Genomic DNA, 24,302 nt, shown 5'->3' with positions numbered 1-24,302 from the left:
GATTTTATTTATTTGACAGAGAGAGAGAGAGATCACAAGTAGGCAGAGAGGCAGGCAGAGAGAGAGTGGGAAGCAGGCTCCCTGCTGAGCAGAGAGCCCGATGTGGGGCTTGATCCCAGGACCCTGAGATCATGACCTGAGCCAAAGGCAGAGGCTTAATCCACTGAGCCACCCAAGCACCCCAGGACACTGAGATCTTGACCCGAGTCGAAGGTAGGCGCTTAACCCACTGAGCCACCCAGGTGCCCCAGTTAATGTTTTAAGAAATGACTATGGAAGGTTTTGTTTGACAAATGCATTGCTTTTAATCACATACAAACATACTTGAAGACACACTGAGGAACTACACACAGCTGTGAACTAAGGGAAACATCCATAATCAGCCCGATACGGGGGAGGGGCCAGTTCTCACAGTCGCGGCACAGCAGAGGACCAAAGTCCAAGGTGGTTCTTTTGGATGGCATCATTGTAGCTATCGCAGTGGAATCAGGAACACGTGGTCACTAGCAGTATTACCAAAACAAGGTGTTTACTACACAAATTAGACCTTAAATGAATGCAGTCTAGAGGAGAGGAGAGTCTGAGCAGCAGAGAATACTTACAACCATGAAAGCTCCAATTAGTCGCCTGGATGCACGAGCACTGGCAGGAAAATCCAAACTGTGGTGGATCTTTGATGCAGAACATGTGAAGGTGTATGTGGAAACCTGGACCTCTGAGAAATGGAAGTCAGGCAGTTAATTGTGGTTTTGAGGGCACTCTTGACTGGCAGGGCAAGCGATCAGGAAAACAGGTTATAAGCAGGTTATCCTCCAAGCTCCTATACAGCTTCTGTCTGTCTGTCAGCTCTGAAACCTAACGCCTCCAGTACTCCGGCCTTCCAAACCTCATGCAAGTGAGGCTACAGGTAGAATCACAAAGGGAACAGATTCTAGGAAATGTCACATTACGCCGGTGACAAAAACTGGTTTTCTCCTAAGAAAGATGGAATATTTGATGGGTAATGGAGATCCAGTAGCTGACAGAGGCGGCCAGTGGGAAAATCCCAACAAATACCAAAATGTCATTTATCAACAATTCTAAACCATTATTTTAAAATTAAACCTACTCGCACATTTAGAAACCACCTCGATTCATCCATGGATCAGACTCTAAAATGGAAAGAGAAAAATGTTACTGATTTGAGGAGAAAACAAATATCTATTAATCTTTAAACAACAGTAAAAAGAGTACTTACAGAATTATCTCACCTCAATGTTCATTTTTGAAATTAAGTAGTAAATATCCACAGTCCAGAGATCCACTTTAAGAATGAGGCACTGATAAATACAATATATTTATAACTTTTACAATGATTGAGGTTACATATAATGTTCTGGAACATTACATAGGGATTCATGTGTATCAGGCTTTCTTATATTTGTTGGACTGCTTTCCCGTGGGGCTTTCACATGTGAAGATGAAGGTCCATTGACATTTTTCCCACGCTGCTTACATTCAGGAAGTTTCTATTCAGTGTGAGATCGCTCATGCCTTCGAAATGAGTTGGGACGACTGAAGGCTTTTCCACATTCTTTACATTTGTACGGTTTCTCGCCAGTGTGCATTCTCACGTGTCCTCGAAAGGTAGTGCGATAAATGAAGGCCTTTCCACATTCCTTACACTCATAGGGTTTTTCTCCAGTGTGCGTTTTCTCATGTGTCCGAAAGGACGTGTAACAACTGAAAGCTCTACCACACTGTTTACATTCATAGGGCTTCTCTCCTGTGTGAGTCCTTTCGTGTATCCGAAAGGAACTGGGAAAATTGAAGGCTTTCCCACATTCCTTACATTTATAAGGTCCATCTCCAGTGTGCATTATCATGTGCGTGCGAACACTCGAGGGAGAAATGAAGGCTTTCCCACACTCTTTACATTTATAGGGTTTCTCTCCAGTGTGCTTTCTCATGTGTCCCTGAAAGGTTGTGCGATAAATGAAGGTTTTGCCACACTCCTTACATTCATAAGGTTTCTCGCCAGTGTGTGTCCTTTCGTGTATTCGAAAGGAACTGGGCCAACTGAAGGTTTTCCCACACTGTTTACATTCATAGGGTTTCTCTCCAGTGTGAGTCCTTTCATGAGATCGAAAGGAACTGGGACAAATGAAGGCTTTCCCACATTCCTTACACTTGTAAGGTCCATCCCCAGTGTGTGTGATCATATGGGTTCGAATGCTTGACAGAGAAATGAAGGCTTTTCCGCATTCCTCACATTCATAAGGTTTCTCTCCTGTGTGAATTCTTTCATGTATCCGCAAGCCTAGAGGGGAGCTGAAGGTTTTCTCACACTGTTTACATTCATACTGTTTCTCTGCAGTGTGCGTCCTTTCGTGTCTTCGAAAGGAACTGGGACAACTGAGGGCTTTCCCACACTGCTTACATTCATAGGGTTTCTCTCCAGTGTGATTTCTTTCATGTATTCGCAGACCCAGAGGGGACCTGAGGGATTTACCGCACTGTTTACACTGATAGGGTTTCTCTCCAGTGTGAGTTCTCTCATGTGTTCGCAACGAAGTGGAACAACTGAAAGCCTTCCCACATTCCTTACATTTGTAAGGTCCCTCTCCTGTGTGAGTTATCATGTGTCTTCGGTAAGTCGTGAGCCACGTGAAAGCTTTCCCACATTCCTGACATTCGTAGGGCTTTTCCCCAGTGTGAGTCCTCTCGTGTCTGTGAACAGATTTGCGGTAACTGAAGGCTTTCCCGCATTCCTTACACTTGTATGGCTTCTTTTCACATTCGTGGTACTCATATGGCTTATGTCCACTGTGAGATCTGATGTGCCTACTAAGGGACGAATGACGCACAAAGACTTTTCCACACACGCTACATTCACATGGTTTTACTCCAGAAGGCGTTCCCTTGTTCAGATTAAGATCTGGAGTCTGGATGATGGTTTCTCTACACTGAAGACCTTCAGGTGGTTTTATTCCAGAAGGACTTTTCTTATTCAGACTAAGGTCTGGAGTCTGGGTGATAGTTTCTCCACACTGATGACCTTCAGGTGATTTTACTCCAGAAGGTGTTTTCTTGTTCAGAATAAGATCTGGAGTCTGGGTGATGGTTTCTCTATACTGAGGACCTTCAGATGGTTTTATTCCAGAAGGACTTTCCTTGTTCAGATTAAGATCTGGAGTCTGGGTGATGGTTTCTCCACAGTGATCCTCTTTGTTTTCATAAGGTTTTTCTACCATATGAATTCTGTAAAAAATGAGAAATATATGAATATTTCTTGGTTATTTGTATTAGCAGGATACTAGAATTACACTTTTTAAAATCTTTTTTTAAAAAATATTTATTTATTCGACAGACAGAGATCACAAGTAGGTAGAAAGGCAGGCAGAGAGAGAGGAGGAAGCAGGCTCCCTGCTAAGCAGAGAGCCCGATGCGGGGCTCAACCCCAGGACCCTGGGATTATGACCTGAGCCAAAGGCAGAGGCTTTAACCCACTGAGCCACCCAGGTGCCCCTAGAATTACATTTTTTATAATTTACAGCAAAATGAAGGTCTCCTGCCCTTTCTTAAGTGTTTGAAAAGTTAATAGACTGAATGTTTCATAAATAGAACTGGCCACAGTTATCATGTAAACAAAGATTATTAACCTACAGGGTTGTTTGTTTATTTATTAGAGACTGAGAGTGAGTGAGCATAAGCAGGGGAAGTGGCAAGCAGAAACAGGCTCCCCACTGAGCAAGGAGCCCGATGCAGGACTTGATCCCAGGACTCTGAGATTGTGACCTGAGCCCAAGGCAGGCACATAACAGACTGAGCCACCCAGGCATCTCAACATACAGGGATTTTCTTTACGCTATTTCCAAGTGGACAGTTTTGCAAACACTGAACACCTATGTCCTATTTAAGTAAATATTTTCAGTGAAAAAAAATTTAAGGATAAATTTGAACACTTTGGGCTTTATTTATTTAAAGATTTTATTTATCCATTTGACAGAGAGAGAACAAGCAGGGGGAGTGGCAAGCAGAGGGTGAGGGAGAAACAGGCTCCCTATGGGACTCCATCCCGGGACCCTGGGATCATGACCTGAGCTGAAGGAAGACATAGAACTGACTGAGCCCCCGGCACCTCTGAATAATTTGGTTTTAGAAAATTCATGCCGGGGCTCCTGCGTGGCTCAGTGGGTTAAAGCCTCTGCCTTCGGTTCAGGTCATGATCCCAGGGTCTTGGGATCGAGCCCCACATCGGGTGCTCTGGTCAGCGGGGAGCCTGCTTCCTCTTCTCTCTCTCTTTGCCTGCTTGTGATCTCTGTCAAATAAATAAAATCTTAAAAAAAAATTCATGCCACAGAAGGATTCTACGTGGGACACTGCTATACTGTGTGACTCACCTTAGTTTTCTCCCCTGCGTATAGTACCCATCTTCAGTGTCATGACCTTCCCATTTTTTCCCTAAAATGCAAATGGAGAAAAATAATTCCATGTTTTTAGAAATTATAAAAAATTACTAGATTTTAGGTCTCTGTTAGCTTACTAATGTATGCTTTTCCCACATGTTAGAACAAGACTGATGGGCAAGAAATACCTATTCTCTAACTGCTAATGTTCAGTAAGAATGTCATCATCTTTACCTATTGAGGCCAGGTTTCTGAAGGTTTCCCGCATCACATCTCTGTAAAGTTTCTTCTGCGAAGAATCCAGTAAAACCCACTCTTCCAGGGTGAAGTTCACAGCCACATCCTCAAAGGTCACTGAATCCTAAAACATCCCAAATGACAGCACTGGGGATTTATACCCAATTTATAGGAAGGTTATGTTATGTATGTGATTCTGTGGTCTCCAAACATTTACGTCTTGGTCGTGAGAATTTACTTTCTGTTCCCACTTCCTCATAAATTTAACAGTATCATGAACACATGCAAATTATTTACTCATTGTTACTGTGATCACTTTAAATGTTACTGTTCTCTAATGGTGGGGTCCAGAGCACCTTGGAGGAATGAGCGAAATGCTATACAAATGAGACCAGTGTTATTTTAAGCACGCTAATTATTGTTGAGAAGGACGTTCTCATCTCCTTCCTTCTTACATACCATTTAACTCAGCACTCCATGATGCACGGGCTCGAGTCTGCACGAGGTTTTAATGAGTAAAACACAGTGAAGAACTGGAGGCTTGTTCTAGTCCCAGCACCAGCCACGAGCGTCCCGGAGGCCTATGGAAATGCAACTTGTAACAAGGATCAGCTTTCCGTGTCGGCCCGAAGTCCTCCAGGCCATCAGAGGTAGCCAGACGTAGCTGGACAAAGGCAAATATTCTTGTGCAGAAGCCCTCCTCTGCACCGCTGCGGTACTTACTGCATCCGTTTTTCCGTATCTCCGTCCCGTTCACCTAGCCAGAAGTTACTCAGAAGCGACGGCTCAGAGGTCTCCACAGAAACCCCATCCAATGAGCCTCAGGGCTGCTTCTCACTTTTTAGGACACATGCTGAGTTAAGAAAGTGCTAGAAGAACTCTTTTTGGTCAAACCATAACAGCGTCCTTGGCCCAGGCTAACCTTGACGAATAGAGCTGCGGGTTGTAAGGGAGCTCACGAACATCCACAATGGTTTGATGGTGAGTCTGTTCATGAGGAGGAAATAATGGATTCAGCAGTGTTCTCCTCCAAGAGAACATAAAATCTCCATCCTCCAATTTCAGGAGGAAGTTCCCGACCAGTCCCTCTAGAGGGGACCCTCTCATTTTCTCTCATTTATGAGCTGTGACGTGGTGCACAGAAGCACCATAGCCAATCCCCAAGTACAGGAATCCCTCAGCTGAGGACACCAGCTAATGCCGCGAGGGGTAAGCACGTTCACTCTGGAACTGAGGTCTCCGGGGAGGAAGGCAGGCCTCTCACGCTGGCATGAAATGGCTTGAGAGACCAGGGAAAAGCAGGCAGACTTTTTTCTGAGGCTCTGAGTGGACTAAAGGTTCACACACAAGGGCAGGAGCCTGTATGAACAGAACCTCTTGCCGCTGCCAAAGCAGGAAGCACTAGGCTTTCTCCCTGTCTTGGATAGAAGCGGACCAAGGAGGGAGGAGGAGGGAGGAGTTTCAAAGCTGTACGCATCAAGCATCAAAAATCAGAGCCAGAGGGTGCCTGGGTGGCTCAGTGGGTTAAGCCGCTGCCTTCGGCTCAGGTCATGATCTCAGGGTCCTGGGATCGAGTCCCGCATCGGCTCTCTGCTCAGCGGGGAGCCTGCTTCCCTCTCTCTCTCTGCCTGCCTCTCTGTCTACTTGTGATCTCTGACTGTCAAATAAACAAATAAAATCTTAAAAAAAAAAATCAGAGCCAGAGATCTGGTTGTTGTTTGTCAAATAATGAACTCAGAAGCAGTCTCTCCCTCACAAGGAAAAAGCAAAAAACTTAAAATGAAACAACTCTTCTTAGATTCCGCCAGAGAACTGAGGACACAGGGCAAACCACAGTCTTCAAAATTGGAGACAGAAAAGAAGCTATTTTGAAATATGCCCAGAATATTCTATTCTTAACAAGGCCTGTCCTCCGAAGAATCTGTTTCACTGGGGCCTAAGCAAACAGGAAAAAAAAAAAAAAAGAACAACACACTCTCCAAGAACTTTGGGATAATGACAAGGATCAAATACACAAAATGGGACTAACTGATGGAAAAGAAAGGCAGAAAGGAACGGAAAAAGTGAATCTTCCTACCATTCGAGAGAAGCTAAGAGAAGACAAAAGGGAAAATGAAGGGGGAAAAAAAAAAACCCAAACAACTGAAAACACAAATTCAAGCACATCCTATTCAAACTGCAGAAAAATACAAAATGAAGAGAATACAGTGAAGGAAGCCAGGCGTGCGAGGGGAGGAACCAACCTCGGTCACACCGAAACGCAGGTCAGAATCAAACAGGACTTCTTTCCAAAACCATTTCAGCAAGAAAGAGACTGGAGTGAAACACTTCAGGTGTTGAAAAGTAAACCACCACCACCCTACAATTCGGTTAGAACTGTTCTTCAAAAATGAAGAAGAAATAAGGACTTTCTGAGGCAAAAATTGAGGAATTTGACACGAGTACACCTGGTTTTCAAAGAACACGAGAAGAAATTCACTGGGAGGTACGTAAGAGAATTAGGAAAGAAACTAAAATAAAATACCTTTTCTTTTACTAACAAATCTGATAGACCTCACTTTTGCATTCAGTAATAAGCTTTTGGGTAAGTGAAATGAATGACCATGTTACATGGGCCAGGGGAAAATTAGGAATACTCTGACATGAGGTAAACTCGGGAAAACAAAGTAAAGAAACTATAATTGATATGCTGCGAAGAGAGAAAATGTTCAATCAAAGCCAAAGAAGGCAGAAAAATGGCAGAAACCAAAGAAACAGGGACAACAAGAAAGAGTAAAAAGCACTGTAGCTACTAATCAACATTATCAATAACCACTTTAAACATCAATGGTCTAAATCCTACAGCCGAATGATACTGTAACAGCACATTAAAAAGAACACAAATATAGACACAAATAAATAAATACACAAATAAATAAATAAAGACACAAATATACATAAAAGGAGGGAGAGAGATGTACCACACCAACAGTAACCAAAAGAAAGCCAGCAGAGCAGATTAATTTCAGACGAGGCCTACGTCAAAGCAAGGAAATTTCAGATAAAGAGGGAATCATGTAATGATCACTGGGTCAAATCTCCAAGAAAATTTAACAATCCTTTCGTATATATAACAGAATAGCAAAATATGTTAGGCAAAAAATGGGCCTATCAACAACCCCGTATCAGTAACGCAAAAGTTCCAGCAGGAAGAAAATCAGGAAAGACTAGTTAATTGAACAGTACCAGTGAGCAACAGGTTTCATTGAAATCCATGGGATATGTCATTAACAGCAAATTTCCATTCTTCTCAAGTGCACATGCAACCCTCACCAGGACAAACCACCTTCTGGGCTATAAAACACCTTAAATTTGTGGGGCACCTGGGTGGCTCAGTGGGTTAAGCCTCTGCCTTTGGCTCAGGTCATGATCTCAGGGTCCTGGGATTGAGCCCTGCATCAGGCTCTCTGCTCAGCGGTGAGCCTGCTCCCCACCCCCCACTCTGCCTGCCTCTCTGTCTACTTGTGATCTTTCTCTCTCTCTGTCAAATAAATGAATAAAATCGTTGAGAAAAAAAAATTTTTTTTAAAACACCTTAAATTTGAAACAACAGAAATCCTACAAATATGTTCTCAGGAAACAGCAGCATTAATCTAGAAATCAGTAACAGGAAAGTAGTTGGAAAACCCCAAAGACATGGAGATAAAAACTTCTAAATACTGGGAGCAAAAAAGTCTGAAGAAATCATTATACTGAATGATATGAAAATAGAATTTATTAAAAGTTGTCTGGTGCAGCAACTGTAGGAGCCTAGCAATTACAAATAGCCTTCTTGGACAATCACAAAGGTCTGAGAGACAACAAAGGGCTCTCTTCCATGAGTTCATTCCTTCAAAACTGGGAGAGGGGGCTGTTTTGTCTAACACATAAAAACCAAGAGAGTGTCAAGTAAACCAAAGAAACAGAACAATGTATTCCCCCCAAAAGCAAAATATAAAACCTTAGAAAAAGACCTTAACAAAAAGGAGATAGGTAATTTATCCGATAAAGGGTCCAAAATAACAGTAATAAAAATGCTCACCTTGCTCAGGAGAAGAATGGGATGAAAAAAGAAAGAATTCCAACAAGCAGAAGAAAACAAAGTACCAAACAGAAGTCATAGAGCTGAAGAAGAACTGAACTGAAAAATGAAGACAGGGCAGAACTTACCCAATCAGAACAGTATACAGAAAAAGGAATGAAAAAAAGTGAAGACAACTTAAGGGACTTATGGGACTACATCAAGTTGACCAAAGTCTGCATTACTGGATTCCCAAAGAGGAGAGAAAGGAGCAGGAAACTTAAATAATAGCTGAAAACTTCCCTAACCTGGAGAAGGAAACAGCAAATTCAGGAATCCCAGAGAGCTCCAAATACAATGAACCCAATGAGACTCACACCAAGAAGCACTCTACATTTAGTGTCAAAGCTAAAGTATAAGGAGAGGCACTTAAAACCAGCAAAAGAGAGAGAGAGAGAGAGAGAGAGAGAGAAACCAAACGTGTTATGTACAAGATAACTCCCATAAGATCATCAGATTTTTTCAGCAAAAACTTTGCAGGCTAGAAAGGAATGGTGTGACATATCCAAAGTGCTGGGTGGGGGGAGGAAAAAAAAGTGCCAGCGACACCAGCGTGGCTCAGTTGAGTAAGCATCTGCATTCAACTCAGTTCATGATCTCAGGGTCCTGGAATCAAGCCCCACATCCAGCTCCTTGCTCACTGGGGAGCCTGCTTCTCCCTCTGCCTGCCACTTCCCCTGCTTGTGTTAGCTCATGCTCTCTGACAAATAAGTAAAAAAATTTTTTTTAGATTTTTTTTTTTTATTTGACAGAGAGAGAGATCACAAGGAGGCAGAGAGGCAGGCGGGGGATGGTGGTGGGGGAAGCAGGCTCCCTGCTGAGCAGAGAGCCTGATGTGGGGCTCGATCCCAGGACCCTGAGATCATGACCTTAGCGGAAGGCAGAGGCTTAACCCACTGAGCCACACAGGTGCCCCTAAAATATTTTCTAAAAAGAGAAAAAAACTGCTAACAAAGAAAACTCAACTCAGTAAAGTTTTCAGAATTGGAGAATAAGAGTTCTCCAACTGAAGCAAAAGCTAAAGGAATTCATCACCATTAGACTGGCCTTGCAAGCCATGCAAAAGGGACTTCTTTACATTGAAATAGAAGGATGTTAATCAGTAACAGGAAAATATGAAAGTACAAATTACACCATTAAAGGTAAATATGTAGTGAAATTCAGACTAATGTAAAGGTGGGAGGTTAATCATATGAAGTTGAGGTTAAAAGTCAAAAGTATGAAAATAACTATACTAACTTGTTAACTGAGACACAAAAATGCAAACTGTGATATCAAAAACATAAAATGGAGGTAGAATAAAAATGCAGAGTTTTAGAATACACTCAAACTTAAATTGTTATCAACTTAGATTACTAAACATAAGCTATTCTAGTAAACTCATGGGAATCGCAAAGACCTATAGTAGACACACACAAGAGAAAGGAATCTAAACATAGTCCTACAGACAATCAGCAAATCACAAAAGAACCAAGAAAAGAACAAATTACAAAAAGAGCTAGAAAACAGTGAACAAAATGGCAATCAGTACATACCGACCAATAATTACTTTAAAATGTTAATGGACGGGGCGCCTGGGTGTCTCAGTGGGTTAAAGCCTCTGCCTTTGGCTCAGGTCATGATACCAGGGTCCTGGGATCAAGCCCTGCATCAGGCTCTCTGCTCAGCAGGGAGCCTGCTTCCTACTCTCTCTCTGCCTGCCTCTCTGCTTACTTGTGATCTGTCTGTCAAATAAATAAATAAAATCTTAAAAAAAAAACTAGCTATTTTGTCTGACACAAAATAGACTTTAAGACAAAGACTATAAGAGACAAAGGAGGTCATTATATGATAAAGGCATGAATAAGAGGATATATTACTTGTGAATGTTTATACCCTCAAAATATATAAAGTTTATACCATCTAAATATATAAAGCAAATAGTAACAGATCTAAAGGAAGAAACAGCAATACAATAATAGTGGGGGACTTTAATATCTTAACTATCATTAGATGTATCATCCAGACCAAGAAAGAAAAAAAGAAAAACAGTAAGGAAACACTGAAATTAAGTGACCCATTTTTAACAGACATTTCCATCTAAAAGCAACAGAATACACATTCTTACATGCACATAGAACATTCTCCACAATGGATCATATATTAGGCCACAAAACAAGTCTTAATAAACTAAAGAAGATTAAAGTCACATCAACCATCTTTTCCAATCATAATGGTGGGCCTACAGATCAACTCAAGGAGAAAACTGGACAATTCACAAATATGTGCAGATGAATTAACATGCTACCGAACTAACAGGTGAAAATAATCAACTTGAGAAGTCAAAAAATACCTTGACAAAATGAAAATGGTAATACTACGTATCAAAACTTACAACATGCAGCAAAAGCAGTTCCAAGAAGGAATTTCATAGCAATTAATGCTTACATCAAGAAAGATCTCAAATAAATCCAAATTTATACCTCAAGGAGCTAGAAAAAGAAGAAAAAAGTCCAAAGCTAGAAGAAGAAATAACAAAGATCATAGTGGAAATAAACAAAATGCAAATTAAAAATAGAAAAAAAAATCAGTGAAACTAAGAGGTTTTTTTTTTTTAATATTTTATTTATTTATTGAGAGAGAGAGACAGTGAGAGAGAAGGAGGTCTGAGGGAGAAGCAGACTCCCCGTGGAGCTGGGAGCTGGGATGCGGGACTCGATCCCAGGACTCTGGGATCATGACCTGAGCCAAAGGCAGCCGCTTAACCAACTGAGCCATCCAGGTGTCCATATTGTTTTTGTTTTTGTTTTTTTGATAAATAAAATGGATAGACCTTTCGTTAGAGTCTAAAAGAAAAGAAAGAGAGGACTCAAATATATTAAAAAAATGAAGGAGAAGACATTACAACTGGTACAACAGAAATACAAAGGGTCATAAGAGACTACTATGAACAATTATTCACCAAAAACTGGACAACCTAGAAGACATGGATAAACTCTTAGAAACAAAATACATATCAGGACTGAATTATGAAAAAGCTGAAAATCTGAATAGACTGATTACTAGTAAAAAGAGTCAACCAGTCACCAAAAGCATCCCAACAAATCAAAGTCCAGGACCAGATGGCTTCACTGGTAAACTCTACCAAACATTCGAAGAAAAAGTAATACCAAATCCTTCTCAAATGCTTACTAAAAAATAGGAGGGAATACTTCCAAACTAATTTTATGAAGCCAGTGTTACCTTAATACCAGAAGATGCCATAAGGACATTACAGTCCAGTATCCCAGACGAACATAAGCTAGGAAAGTCCTCAACAAAATACGAGCAAAGTGAATCCAACAACACACTAAAAAGATCATCTACCACAATCAAGTGGGATTAACTCCATGATGCAAGTATGGTTCAGCATCTACAAATCAATGTAATAAACCGTATTAACAAAATGAAGATCAAAAGTCATGATTTCTCAATGGATGCAGAAAAGGCATATGGCAAAATTCAATATCCATTTATGATAAAAGACTCTCAACAAAGTGGTACACAGAGAAAATACCTCAGCATAATAAAGGCCATGACAAGCTCACAGATAACCTCATACTCAGTGCTGAAAAGCTGAAAGTTTTTCCACTAAGATCAGGACCAAGAGGAGGATGCCCACTACACAAAGCTGGAAAGTTCTACCAGGGCAATTATGCAAGAAAAAGAAAAATGCTACCCAGTTTAGAAAAAATGAGGTGAAGTGGTCTGTTTATAGATGATAGGATATTCTGCAGATCTTCCTCAACTTATGATTGTGTTATGTACTGATACATCATTAATTGGAAATATCTCTAAATTGAAAATGTAGGGGCAGCTGGGTGGCTCAGAAGGTTAAGCACCTGCCTTCAGCTCAGGTCATAATCTCAGGGTCCTAGGACCAAAGCACCAAGTTGGGACTCCCAGCGCAGTGGGGAGTATGCTTCCTCTGCCTGCCCCCTTCCCCAGCTCATGTGCTCTCACTCTCTCAAATGAAATTTTTTAAAAAAAAAAAAAACTAAAAATATATTTAATATACCTAACTTAATGAACATACAAGCTTAGTGTCACCTACCTTAATCATACTCCACTTACATTAGCCTGTAGTTGGTATAATCAGCTAACACAAAGCCAAATTCTTTTTTTTTTACAAAGCCTATTTTTTACAAAGCCTTTTTAAAAAAGATTTGTTTGGGGGAAGGGATAAAGGGGAAGCAAGAGAGAGACTCTCCAGCAGACTCCCTGCTGAGTGAAGAGCCCTTCACAGGGTTCAATCCCATAACCCTGAGATCATGACCTAACTGACTGAGCCACCCAGGTGCCCAACAAGGCCTATTTTTTAACAATGTGTTGAATTTCTCATGTTGTTTATTGAATACCATACCAAGAGTAAAATACAGTATGGTTGGGGCACCTGGGTGGCTCAGTGGGTTAAAGCCTCTGCCTTCAGCTCAGGTCATGATCCCAGGGTCCCAGGATCAAGCCCCACATCGGGCTCTCTGCTCAGCAGGGAGCCTGCTTCCTCCTCTCTCTCTGCCTGCCTCTCTGCCTACTTGTGATATGTCTGTCAAATAAATAAATAAAATCTTAAAAAAAAAAAAAAAACAACAGAATGGTTGTATAGGGACAGAAGGGTTTTAACAGTAACAGTCATTTACCCTCACAATTGTGGGGCTGACTGGAAGCTACAGCTGGGGCTGCTTCTGCCACCCAGGACAGGAGAACACGGAATTGTATACTGAGAATGGAAAAAATCAAAATTCAAAATATGGTTCCTACTGCATGTATGTTGCGTTTGTACCATCAAAAAGTCAAAAAATCTTGAGCTGAACCATCATTAAGTTGGGAACTGTCTGTATACAGAAAACTCTAAAGATTCCACCAAAAAAAAAAAAAGGTTACATTCCTCTACACTAATAAGGAACAATCAGAAATTAAGAAAACATATTCACTTTTTCTTAATTTCTGATCGTTCCTTTTGTGTAATAAAAATTTGTTTAAAGTTAAAAAAAAAAAAGAAAATTAAGAAAACAATCAACCTTAACTCCATAAAAATATTTAAAGGTATGTTAACTATATTGAAATTAAAATGAAAAACTTAATAAAATTTAAAAAATAGTCCAGGGGACACCTAAGTGGCTCAGATTGGTTAAGCACCTGCCTTCAGCTCAGGTCATGATCCCCGGGTTCTGGGATGGAGCCCCCTATTGGGCTCTTTGCTCAGCAGGGAGCCTGCTTCTCCCTCTGCCTGCTGCTTTCCCTGCTTGTGCTCACTCACTATCTCTCGGATAAATAAATAAAATCTTTTTTAAAATAAATAAATGACGTCCACTTACAATTGCATCAAAAAGAATAGGAATAAGCTTGATCAAAAAGGTGAAAGGCATATATACTGAAAACTGTAAGACACTGATTAAAGAAACTGATGACACAAAATAAATGGAAAGATATTCCATGCCCAGTGGATTGAAAGAATTACTACTGTTAAAATATCCACACCATCTAAAGCAATTTACAGATTCAATGCAATCCCTGTCAAAATCTCAATGGCATTTCCACAGAAATAGAACAGTCCTATAATCTGCATGGAACCACAAGGACTCTGAATAGCCAAAGCAATCTTAAGAAAAATCTGGAGGCACAACATTCTCTTATTTCAAACTATGTTACAAAGCCCTAGTAATCAAAACAATAAGGCATTGGCATAGAACAGACATACGGATCAATAGAATAGAACAGAGAATACAGAAATAAACCCACACTCTGTGGTGAATTAATTTACAGCAAAGGAAATAAACATTTACAATGGAAAAAAGGACCGTCTCTCCAATAAACAGTCCCGGGAAAACTGGACCACTTTCTTACACCATACACAAAACTCAACTCTAAATGGATTAAAGACGTTGAGTGTAAGACATGACTCCATAAAATTTCTAGAAGAAAACAGGTGATAAGCTCCTTAACATCAATCTTAAAGATGACTATTTAGATCTGACAACAAAAGCAAAAGTCAACAAGTAGGTCTATATCAAACTAAGAAGCTTCTGCACAGCAAAAGAAATCATCCTTAAATGAAATCCTTAAATCATCCTTAAAAAGAAATCCTATTCGATGGGAGAAAATTATTTACAAATTGTATCTCTGGTTATATCCAAGGGGTTATATCCAAAATACATAAAGAACCCCTAAAACTCAACACCAAAAAAAGAACCCAATTAAAAAATAAAATGGAGGGGCGCCTGGGTGGCTCAGTGGGTTAAAAGCCTCTGCCTTCAACTCGGGTCATGATCTCACCGTCCTTGGATCAAGCCCTGCATCGGGCTCTCTGCTCAGCAGGAAGCCTGCTTCTCCCCCTCTCTCTGCCTGCCTCTCTGCCTACTTGTGATCACTCTCTCTGTCAAATAAATAAATAAAATCTTAAAAAAAAAAAAACGGGCAGAGGATCTAAACAGACATTTATCCACAGAACACACACAGGTGGCCAACAGGTACATGAGAAGGTACTCTACATCATGATCACCAGGGAGAGGCACATCAAAACCACAATGAGCTATCACTTCACACCTGTCTGAACAGCTGGCATCAAAAAGACAAATAGCAAGTGTTGGTGAGGATGTAGGGAACCTTTGTGCACTACAATGACCACGTGATCCAATAATACCACTTCTGGGTATTTATCAGAAAAAAACTAACTCTAAAAAATATAAGCAACCTATATTCACTGCATTATTACTTACAATAGCCAAGATATGAAAACAAGTGTTCACCAATGGACAAACTGATATGCATTAATAGAATATTATTCAGCCATGAAAAAGAATAAAATACTGCCCCTTTGAGAGAGCAGGAAGGGCAGAGGGAGACAAACTTAAGCAGGCTCCAGGGGTGCGGAGCCCCACGTGGGGCCTTATCTCACGACTTGAGCCAAAATCGAGAGACAGAGGCTCAACCCACTGAGGCACCCCAAAGTCTTACTATTTTTAACACATAAACTTTGAGAATATTATGCTAAGAGGAAAAGTCAGAAGAGAAAGACAAATACTGTATGATCTCACTTATACGTGGAATCTGAAAACAAAACCACAGGGGAGCCGGTGGCACAGTCGGTTCAGCATCCCACTCTTGGTTTCGGCTCCAGTCATGATCTCAGGGTCGTGAGATCAAGACCCACATCGGGCTCCATGCTTAGGCAGAGCTGCTTGAGACTCTCCCTCTGCCCCTCCCCACCATGCGTGCACACAAGCTCTCTCTGTAAATAATCCTATAAAAAAATAAAAACTGAAACAAAAACACAAACTCATACACAAGGCAAACTGGTGGTTGCCAGAGGTGAAGGGTGGGGAAAATGGGTGAAGGGAGTCACAAGGTACAAACTTCTGGTAATAGGGGCGCCTGTATGGCTCATTTGGTTGAGCAACTGCCTTCGGCTAGCGTCATGATCTTGGAGCCCCGGGATCGAGTCCTTTATCGGGCTCCCTGCTCAGCGGGGAGTCTGCTTCTCCCGCTAACCTCTTTCCTCTCATACTTTCTCTCTCTCACAAATAAAATTTAAAAATCTTAAAAAAAAAAAAAACCTTCCAGTAATAAAATAAGTCACGGGATGCAGCATGCGACATGGTACCCACAGCTCTTAACACCGTTAACACTGAATATTTGAAAGCTGCTAAGAGAGTAGGTGTTAAAAGTTCTATGGTAAGTAAAGAAACTGTAACTATGTGCAATGAAGGATGCTAACTAGACTTAAACTGTGGAAGCATTTCATGGTATACACAAATACTGAGCCATTATGTTGTACACCTGAAACTGTTACATGTCAGTTATATCTCAATAAAAATAAGGAAAATAAAATAGTAAAACTTATAAAAGACATTAAGAGTTAGAGGAAGTGAAGAGACAATATCAAGAAAGCCAAAGGCTAGTTCCCTGAAATGACGAATGGAATTGGTGCATGTTGAGTCAATCTAAGTGAGAAGAGAAGGAAGACAGAGATTACTACTATCAGGAGTACAAGGAGGTGAAAAAGAAAAAACATGTGAGAACTCAACACACACGGTAACACACTAGGAATAGAGGGGAGGAGTTCCTGTTCTTGGAAAAGAACATCGACATGAATCTTGTAGTTAACACGATGATAATGGCAAGAGACTCGTTGCTTTTCTGGTAAGCTAACCAGCAAGGTACGGAGTCTCCTCTCTCCACTCCTATTCCCCATCATCCTGGAAGACCTAGCTAATGCAGTAAGGCAAAAAAAGGAAATAAAAGTTATATAGATTGAGAAGCAAAAAATAAACCTGTGAATTACATAGCACATGGTTTACTATGTAGACTATCTGATAGAGCCCCCAGCAATTCCAGAGATCACTCTGAAAAAATCAGTAACAGAGCACAGCAAGGTTGAAGGAAGCAGCAGTCAACTGTTTTCCTACAGACTCACACAAATACAGTCAACTGACCTTTGACAAAGGACAAAAAGGCAATACATAGAGAAAAAGTCTTTAAAAAAAAAAAAGATTTGGGGCACCAGGGTGGCTCAGTGGGTTTAAAGCCTCTGCCTTTGGCTCAGGTCATAATCCCAGGGTCCTGGGATCAGGCCCCACATCGGGCTCCCTGATCTGCAGGGAGTCTGCTTCCTCCTCTCTCTGCCTGCATCTCTGCCTACTTGGGATCTCTGTCAAATAAATAAGTAAAATCTTAAAAAGAAAAAAAGATTTTGAGAGAACGCATGCATGAGCAGGGGTAGGGGCAGAGGAAGAGAGAGAATCTGAAGCGGACTCTATTCTGAGTGTGGAGTCCAACATGGGGATCAATCCCAGGACACTGGGACCATGACCTGAGTCAAGATTACGAGTCAAATACTTCATGGACTGAGGGAGCCAGGTGCCCTGAAAAAATTCTTTTAAACAAACAGTGCTAGAAAGAGTGGCTATCCACATGCAAAGGATAAACAAACAAACATATTGTAGGGGCGCCTGGGTGGCTCAAAGGCCTCTGTTTTCAAGATCTCAGGGTCCTGGAATCAGACTCTCTGACCTTATCTTTGTCTTTCCTCTCTCTGTCAAATAAATAAATAAAATCTTTAAAAAATATTATATATATATAAATCTAAAGTTAAAAACCCCTAAAAGATCACACAGGACATGATCCTGAATTAACTGATGTATTTTAAGATACAATACCAAAAGCAAGATCCATGAAAGAAAAAAATGGGAAGTTTCATTTCATTAAAATAAAAATCCTGTTCTACAAAATAGAGTGGTAAGAAAATGAATAGTCACGGGGCGCCTGGGTGGCTCAGTGGGTTAAGCATCTGCTCTCGGTCAGGTCATGATCCAGGGTCCTGGAATCCAGCCACGTGCCGGGCTCCCTGCTCAGTGGAGAGCCTGCTTCTCCCTCTTCCTCTGCTGCGCCCCCTGCTTGTGCTCTCTCTCTCTCACTCTATCTCAAATAAAAATAAAATCTTGAAAAAAGAAAAATAAAATGAACAGTCACATACAGGGAGAAAATTCTTACAGAACAGTTATCTGATAAAGGACACCCAAAATGTCCAAAGAATTCTTAAAGCTAAGACAAAAAATCCAATTTTTTAAAAAGATTTTATTTATTTATTTCACAGACAGAGATCACAAGTAGGCAGAGAGGCAGGCAGAGAGAGAGGAGGAGGAAGCAGGCTCTCTGCTCTGTAGAGCAGAGAGCCCGATGCAGGACTCGATCCCAGGACCCTGAGATCATGACCTGAGCTGCAGGCAGAGGCTTTAACCCACTAGCCACCCAGGCGCCCCCAAAAATCCAATTTAAAATGGGCAAATGATTAAAAAAAAAAAAAGCAAATGATCTGAACACACACCACAAAAGACTGTACACCACAGACTGCAAATAAGCATATGAAAAGAAGTTTAACTTCAAATGTCATCAGGGAATTAGAATATAAATGGGTGTCACTAGACACTTATTTATAAGGATACAACTCAGAACACCAAACGCGGGTGACGATGTAAACCTACAAGAATCTCATTCACTGTTGGTAGGAAAGGAAGATGGTAAGCTTACTTAGGAAGACAGGCAGTTTCCTATAAAACTAAACATACTCTCACCAAAGGATCTAGTGATCATACTCCTTGGTAGTTCCTCAAATTAATTGAAACTTCGTACTCACACAGAAACATGCAAATGAATGTTTACGGATGTTTTATTCATAACTGCCAAGAGTTCAGCAGGATATCCTTCAGTAGCAGAATGAGGAAACACCCATGATATACGCATGTGATAAATACTGCTAAGTGATCAAAAGAACTAAAGGATAAAGCCAACAAAACACCAGCAGGAACCTTTAAAGTATATTAAGTGAAAGAAGACACTCGCACAAGGTGAAACGCAGTAGTTTTTTTTTTTTTTTTATTTTATTTATCTATTTGACAGAGAGAGAGAGAGATCACAAGTAGGCAGAGAGGCAGGCAGAGAGAGAGGAGGAAGCAGGCTCCCTGCTGAGCAGAGAGCCCGATGCGGGGCTTGATCCCAGGACTCTGAGATCATGACCTGGGCCGAAGGCAGCGGCTTAACCCACTGAGCCACCCAGGCGCCACCTGAAATGCAGTTTCTAAGTGCAGGACATTCTGCACGTTAAAAATCTTTCCGGTTAGAGACTGGGGTGTTGGAGGGAATGCTGACTGAACAAATAGGGGGAGCACAGACTATTTTTAGGAAAGCAAGAGATTATTCTATACTAGAGAGAAATGATGGACACGGGGTGCCTGGTGGAGCAGTTGGTTAAGCGCCCAACTCTTCGTTTTGGCGCAGGTCGCAATCTCAGGTCCTGGCATGGAGTCCCGCGTCGTGCTCCACGCTCAGCAGAGTCGGCCTGAGACTCTCACTCTCCCTCCTCTTCACCCCGCCTCTCCCCACACATGCACGTGCTCTCTCCAAAATCAGTAAATACATCTTAAAAAGAAATGATAGACACTTGTCATTGTACCTTTACCAAAACCCACAGATTGTACTGAATACAAAACATCTATGTTTGTATCAACAGCGGACTTCAGGCCAGGACTACTGCTCCATCAGTTGTAACAAATACACCACAGGAACAGGAGATGTAAAAAATACTGCAAACTGTGGATGCAGAGAGGTCAAGCGGGACCTCTGTACTTTGTGATCAATTTTTCCGTAAACATAAAATGCTCTAACAAAAAAACCCTGAACTTTCGTCTTTTCGTATCTTGACATTTTTTCTGGTCTACTAGTTTTTTATGAATTGTAATCCTTAGCATGCAATTAATACAAAAGAAACACACTTATATACACTATATTTTACACACTTATATACACTATATTTTACCACTATATTTTGCTACTTTAAATTCAATTTTAAATTAATTTAAACTTGGGATGCCTGGGTGGCTCAGTGGGTTAAAGCCTCTGCCTTCGGCTCAAGTCATGATCCCAGCGTCCTGGGATTGAGCCCCGCATCGGGCTCTCTGCTCCAAAGGGAGCCACCTTCCCCATCTTTGTCTGCCTGCCTACTTTTGATCTCTGTCAAATAAATAAAATCTTTTTAAAAAATTAATTTAAACTTTTCTACACAGGAAATCATTCTAAGATCTAATTCTTTAAGTACTAGCCAGTATAAAAGTGCAGCCCATAAAAAATGAAAAATTTTAGTGCTCCAACTAAAAGGACAAGGGACAAATAAATAAAAGGACAAGGGACACCACAGTTTGTCCCTCTGCCACATGTCACACTAGGGATACTGTCAGGAATGAACAGTATGTTGCACTGCATTAGGGGACTGCATTTAAATCCTGAAACCTACTAGGATTTTTAAGATTTACATAAGCTCGGGTAGTTTTACTGACATCAATTAAAACAAATTCATTTGCCTTAAAAAAATAGTAAAGCCTTTTAAACATCAAAATTCCCTGGAGGGCGCCTGGGTGGCTCAGTGGGTTAAGCCGCTGCCTTCAGCTCAGGTCATGATCTCAGGGTCCTGGGATCGAGTCCTGCGTCGGGCTCTCTGCTCAGCAGGGAGCCTGCTTCCTCCTCTCTCTCTCTGCCTGCCTCTCTGCCTACTTGTGATCTCTCTCTGTCAAATAAATAAATAAAATCTTAAAAAAAAAAAAAGTTCCCTGGAGACCTGCACATACAAAAACGGCTCTATATGTGAGAAATGAGGGGTGTCCTGCGGGCTCAGTCAGTAGAGCATGCGACTCTTGATCTCAGGGTTGTAAGTTCAAGTCCCAAGTTGGATGTGGAGATTTCTTAAAAATAAAATCTTTAGGGGCGCCTGAGCAGCTCAGTGGGTTAAGCCTCTGCCTTCAGCTCAGGTCATGATCTCAGGGTCCTGGGATCTAGCCCCACATCGGGCTCTCTGCTCAGCAGGGAGCCTGCTTCCCCTGTCTCTCTCTGCCTGCCTCTCTGCCTACTTATGATCTCTCTCTGTGTCAAATAAATAAATAAAATATTTTATAAATAATAATAAAATAAAATCTTTAGGGTACCCGGATGGCTCAGTTAGTTGAGTGACTGCCTTCAGCTCAAGTCATGATCCTGGAGTCCCAGGATTGAGGCTGGCTCTGGCTTCCTGCTCACCAGGGGGGCTGCTTCTCCCTCTGACCTTCCCCCTCTCATGTTCTCTCTCTGTCAAATAAAATCTTTAAAAAATTTTTTTAAATAAAGTATTTTTAATAAAAGACTTTATTAGAGAGAGAGATCACAAGTAGGCAGAACAGCAGAGAGAGGGAGGCAGGCTCCCTGCTAAGCAGAGAGCCCGATGCGGGGCTCGATCCCAGGACCCTGAAATCAAGACGTGAGCCAAAGGCAGAGGCTTAACCCACTGAGCCACCCAGGTGCCCCCCAAAAATAAAACATTTATATTAAAAAATAATAATAATAAAGATGAAAAAATGTGCCTGAGAACTTCAATATGCCCACCTCACAGCTTGAGACTGTGCCTAAAAGGAATAAAAATTGTTTGGTTTCAAGATTTTCTTGCCTCACACATTTTTCTCAATCAACTTACATTTTCAAAGCCCGAGAAATAAAAATAAAAAATCTTACCCATTCAGACAGGAAATAAAACTGCAAACTACTAAGGAAGACTAGACTGAAAGGACTGGAGTATGCAACAGATAAAAAAGAATGCCAAGGAAAGAAATGCAAACATTCAAGGCCGCTCAGATAAGCAGCCTGCTTACCCAGAGCTAAGAAGGAAAACCCATATTCAGAAATTAAACCCACTTCCAAGCTGGGCTCTAGACATTCCCAGGTGAGACAGCACCTCCACAGGGGGTCAGCCCCTGGTGCAGGAGAGGATCACCCGAGAACCTGCAGGAATGGGCTCTAGGAGCCCCGCACACCCTACTTTCTCCGGGCAGCTTATGGGAACTTCCTCCCCCAGGAAAGGAAACTCTCAGGCAGATTCAGTTTAAGGTTGTGACCCTAATAAATGCCCAAATTCATAAACATCTTGTCCAGGAGACAGAACTCCAGACTCTCACAATTTCTCAGTACACAAATTCCACTCTGAGTGCACCTGTATCACGGATGCAAAACCCAAACACACAAAAACATTTAGGACTAACTAAGAAAACGCCCTGTGCCTTTGCCAGCTCAGAGCTGGTCTCAGCTTGGGAGTTACTGGCCTCAGGCCTCTGCTCCCCAATCACAACGCTCCGGACCACCACTGGTCATTTAAATGACAGAAACCCAGGGGTTCAAGAATCCCGCAAAATCTCACACATCAGTGTTTATGTGTAAAGGAGGAAAGAAAATTTTAAGGAATTGTACTAGTTCAACCAGAAAACCAACTTTCTACTATCAGAAAATGAAAATGTCCATTATTTCCAAGAAAATAAATCGATTTGTAAACAACTGGGTTGGGACACTTATTGTCACAGGTCTGGGCCCTGCTATGCCATTTAAAATCACCTGAAAGAACTAAAAGATCTCAGAATATTACTGTACCCACTTAGAAGAAAAAAGGGAACTAACTGTAACAAATAGGAAGAAATAATTCTTTTTTTTTTTTTCTGAAGTTCACCTTTTTGGAAATACTTTATACTGTCTCCCAAGTGAAGTCTCAAGTGAATAAATCTTTTCAGAATGACAAATGCAAGGAGGGCAATGCTGACAGGACAGATCACCAGGAAAGTTTTAAGGAAGAACCTCCACTCAAAGGACATCCGACAGGATGTCAGTGTCCAGGGAAGATCCTGCTGGGGGTCGGGACACAAAGATTTCATAAAACAGTTCCAGGTGGTTATTCTCCGCTTTCTTCTCATGTAAAATACCCACAAAAATAAACCTTTAAAAAGAGCCATCCATGGCTCTGTGGATAAATGATAAAATACTGCGTAATATGAAATATGAAATGCATCCCGGAGAACAAATAGTTAATAATGATGCTCTGAACTGGAGAGGAAAGATGGCGTTTCAGAAAACACGGAAAGATCTGGAAATTGAGGCATTTATTGCCAGTCCCATGAAGAGCTAGGCTGGGGGCACAGGGTCGTGACTTTGAGACCCTACTCCCCAAATGTTTGGAAAAGTGCAGGGATACTGGGTCCCCCCAGGGAGAGAGGAAGGGGACCCCATAGACCACAGCATCTCCCGCGCACGAACCCGGGAGACCGAGGCATGACCGTCCCCTGATGACCCTCCCTGTGGTCACCGCCCGATCTGAGGGGATCGCGGCCACGCAGGGACGGGACAGGATGGCATGGGTCCCTGCGGCCGGGCCGCCCCGCGCTGCGTGCCGCGCCACCCGCGGCCTCGGGTCCCCAGACTCCGGAGTTCACCGCGGGGAAGCCAGGTTCCCCCCCTCGACCGATTCCAGCCGGTCCCACCGCCCCCGTTTCCCGACTCCCGGCCCCGCACACTCACCATTGCCCGCTTTCTGGGGTACCGGGTCGACCACCATGCGATTGCCGCGGCCGGCGGGGCTCACGGCCACAGAGGATGTGGCGGAAGCTCCCCAAGCCTTTCAGGACAGCGCGAGGTGATGCGAGCCTCAGCCGGACAGCGGCGACGGCACCCAGTCCCCACCGTCCACAGCGCGTCGCCCGCACGTACCGTTCCAGCGACTCCCCTGATTGGGCCGTGCGCGAGGCCCCGCCCCCACCCGCCTGAGTGACAGCGGGCCGGAGGTCACGTCTTTGAGTCGACCTTGCTCGGGCGGCGGGCTGCCACCTGGTCTCTGCGAGGACGTCGCTCTGAACCGCGAGGCCGCCAGGCCACTCACGGAGCCGGGACCCTTCCTCACCAGCACGGGCCCAAGTGACCTCACTTAGTGCGGAGTCTGGTTCCATTTGGATCCTCGACCGTCTGCCACCAGGGAGTCTTCTGCCCACCACGCCCCCCAACCGCACTCGTTTGTCTGGAAAGAATCTCGAAGCCTTGGGCCACTTAGCGTGCTGGGAGGTTTGAACCCCACAGTCCTAGACCAGCCCCGAAGCCTCAGGTGCTCGCAGGTCAGAGACCTACTGAGGCAAAAACCCACTGGAAAGCCTTTCAGCGTCATTCCGTGGATACTTACCTGCTCAAAGGTCACAGGAGGAAAACGGAAAGAACACTGCTTAGGGACAAATAAG

At 42.4% G+C, this 24,302-nt stretch overlaps 1 protein-coding gene across 1 annotated transcript; it reads right to left on the bottom strand.

The window, feature by feature from the left end:
* Nucleotides 1-280: 280 nt before the first annotated feature.
* LOC101687397 (zinc finger protein 791) lies at nucleotides 281-23,800 on the bottom strand. Its single transcript, XM_013054125.2, has 5 exons — nucleotides 23,596-23,800; nucleotides 5,085-5,206; nucleotides 4,623-4,749; nucleotides 4,383-4,443; nucleotides 281-3,240 (listed from the first exon to the last, which is right to left on the bottom strand). Exons 2-5 carry the CDS (start codon nucleotides 5,085-5,087, stop codon nucleotides 1,509-1,511), a joined length of 1,923 nt encoding a protein of 640 aa, XP_012909579.1. The 5' UTR covers nucleotides 5,088-5,206; nucleotides 23,596-23,800; the 3' UTR covers nucleotides 281-1,508.
* Between the last annotated feature and the right edge of the window lie 502 nt (nucleotides 23,801-24,302).

This window comes from Mustela putorius, unplaced genomic scaffold (genome assembly GCF_011764305.1).
Source record: "Mustela putorius furo isolate JIRA1106 unplaced genomic scaffold, ASM1176430v1.1 tig00000095_pilon_pilon_pilon, whole genome shotgun sequence".
Classification (NCBI taxonomy): domain Eukaryota; kingdom Metazoa; phylum Chordata; class Mammalia; order Carnivora; family Mustelidae; genus Mustela; species Mustela putorius.
Note: the sequence above shows the minus strand (reverse complement) of the source record. Positions and strands in the feature narration are given on the sequence as shown.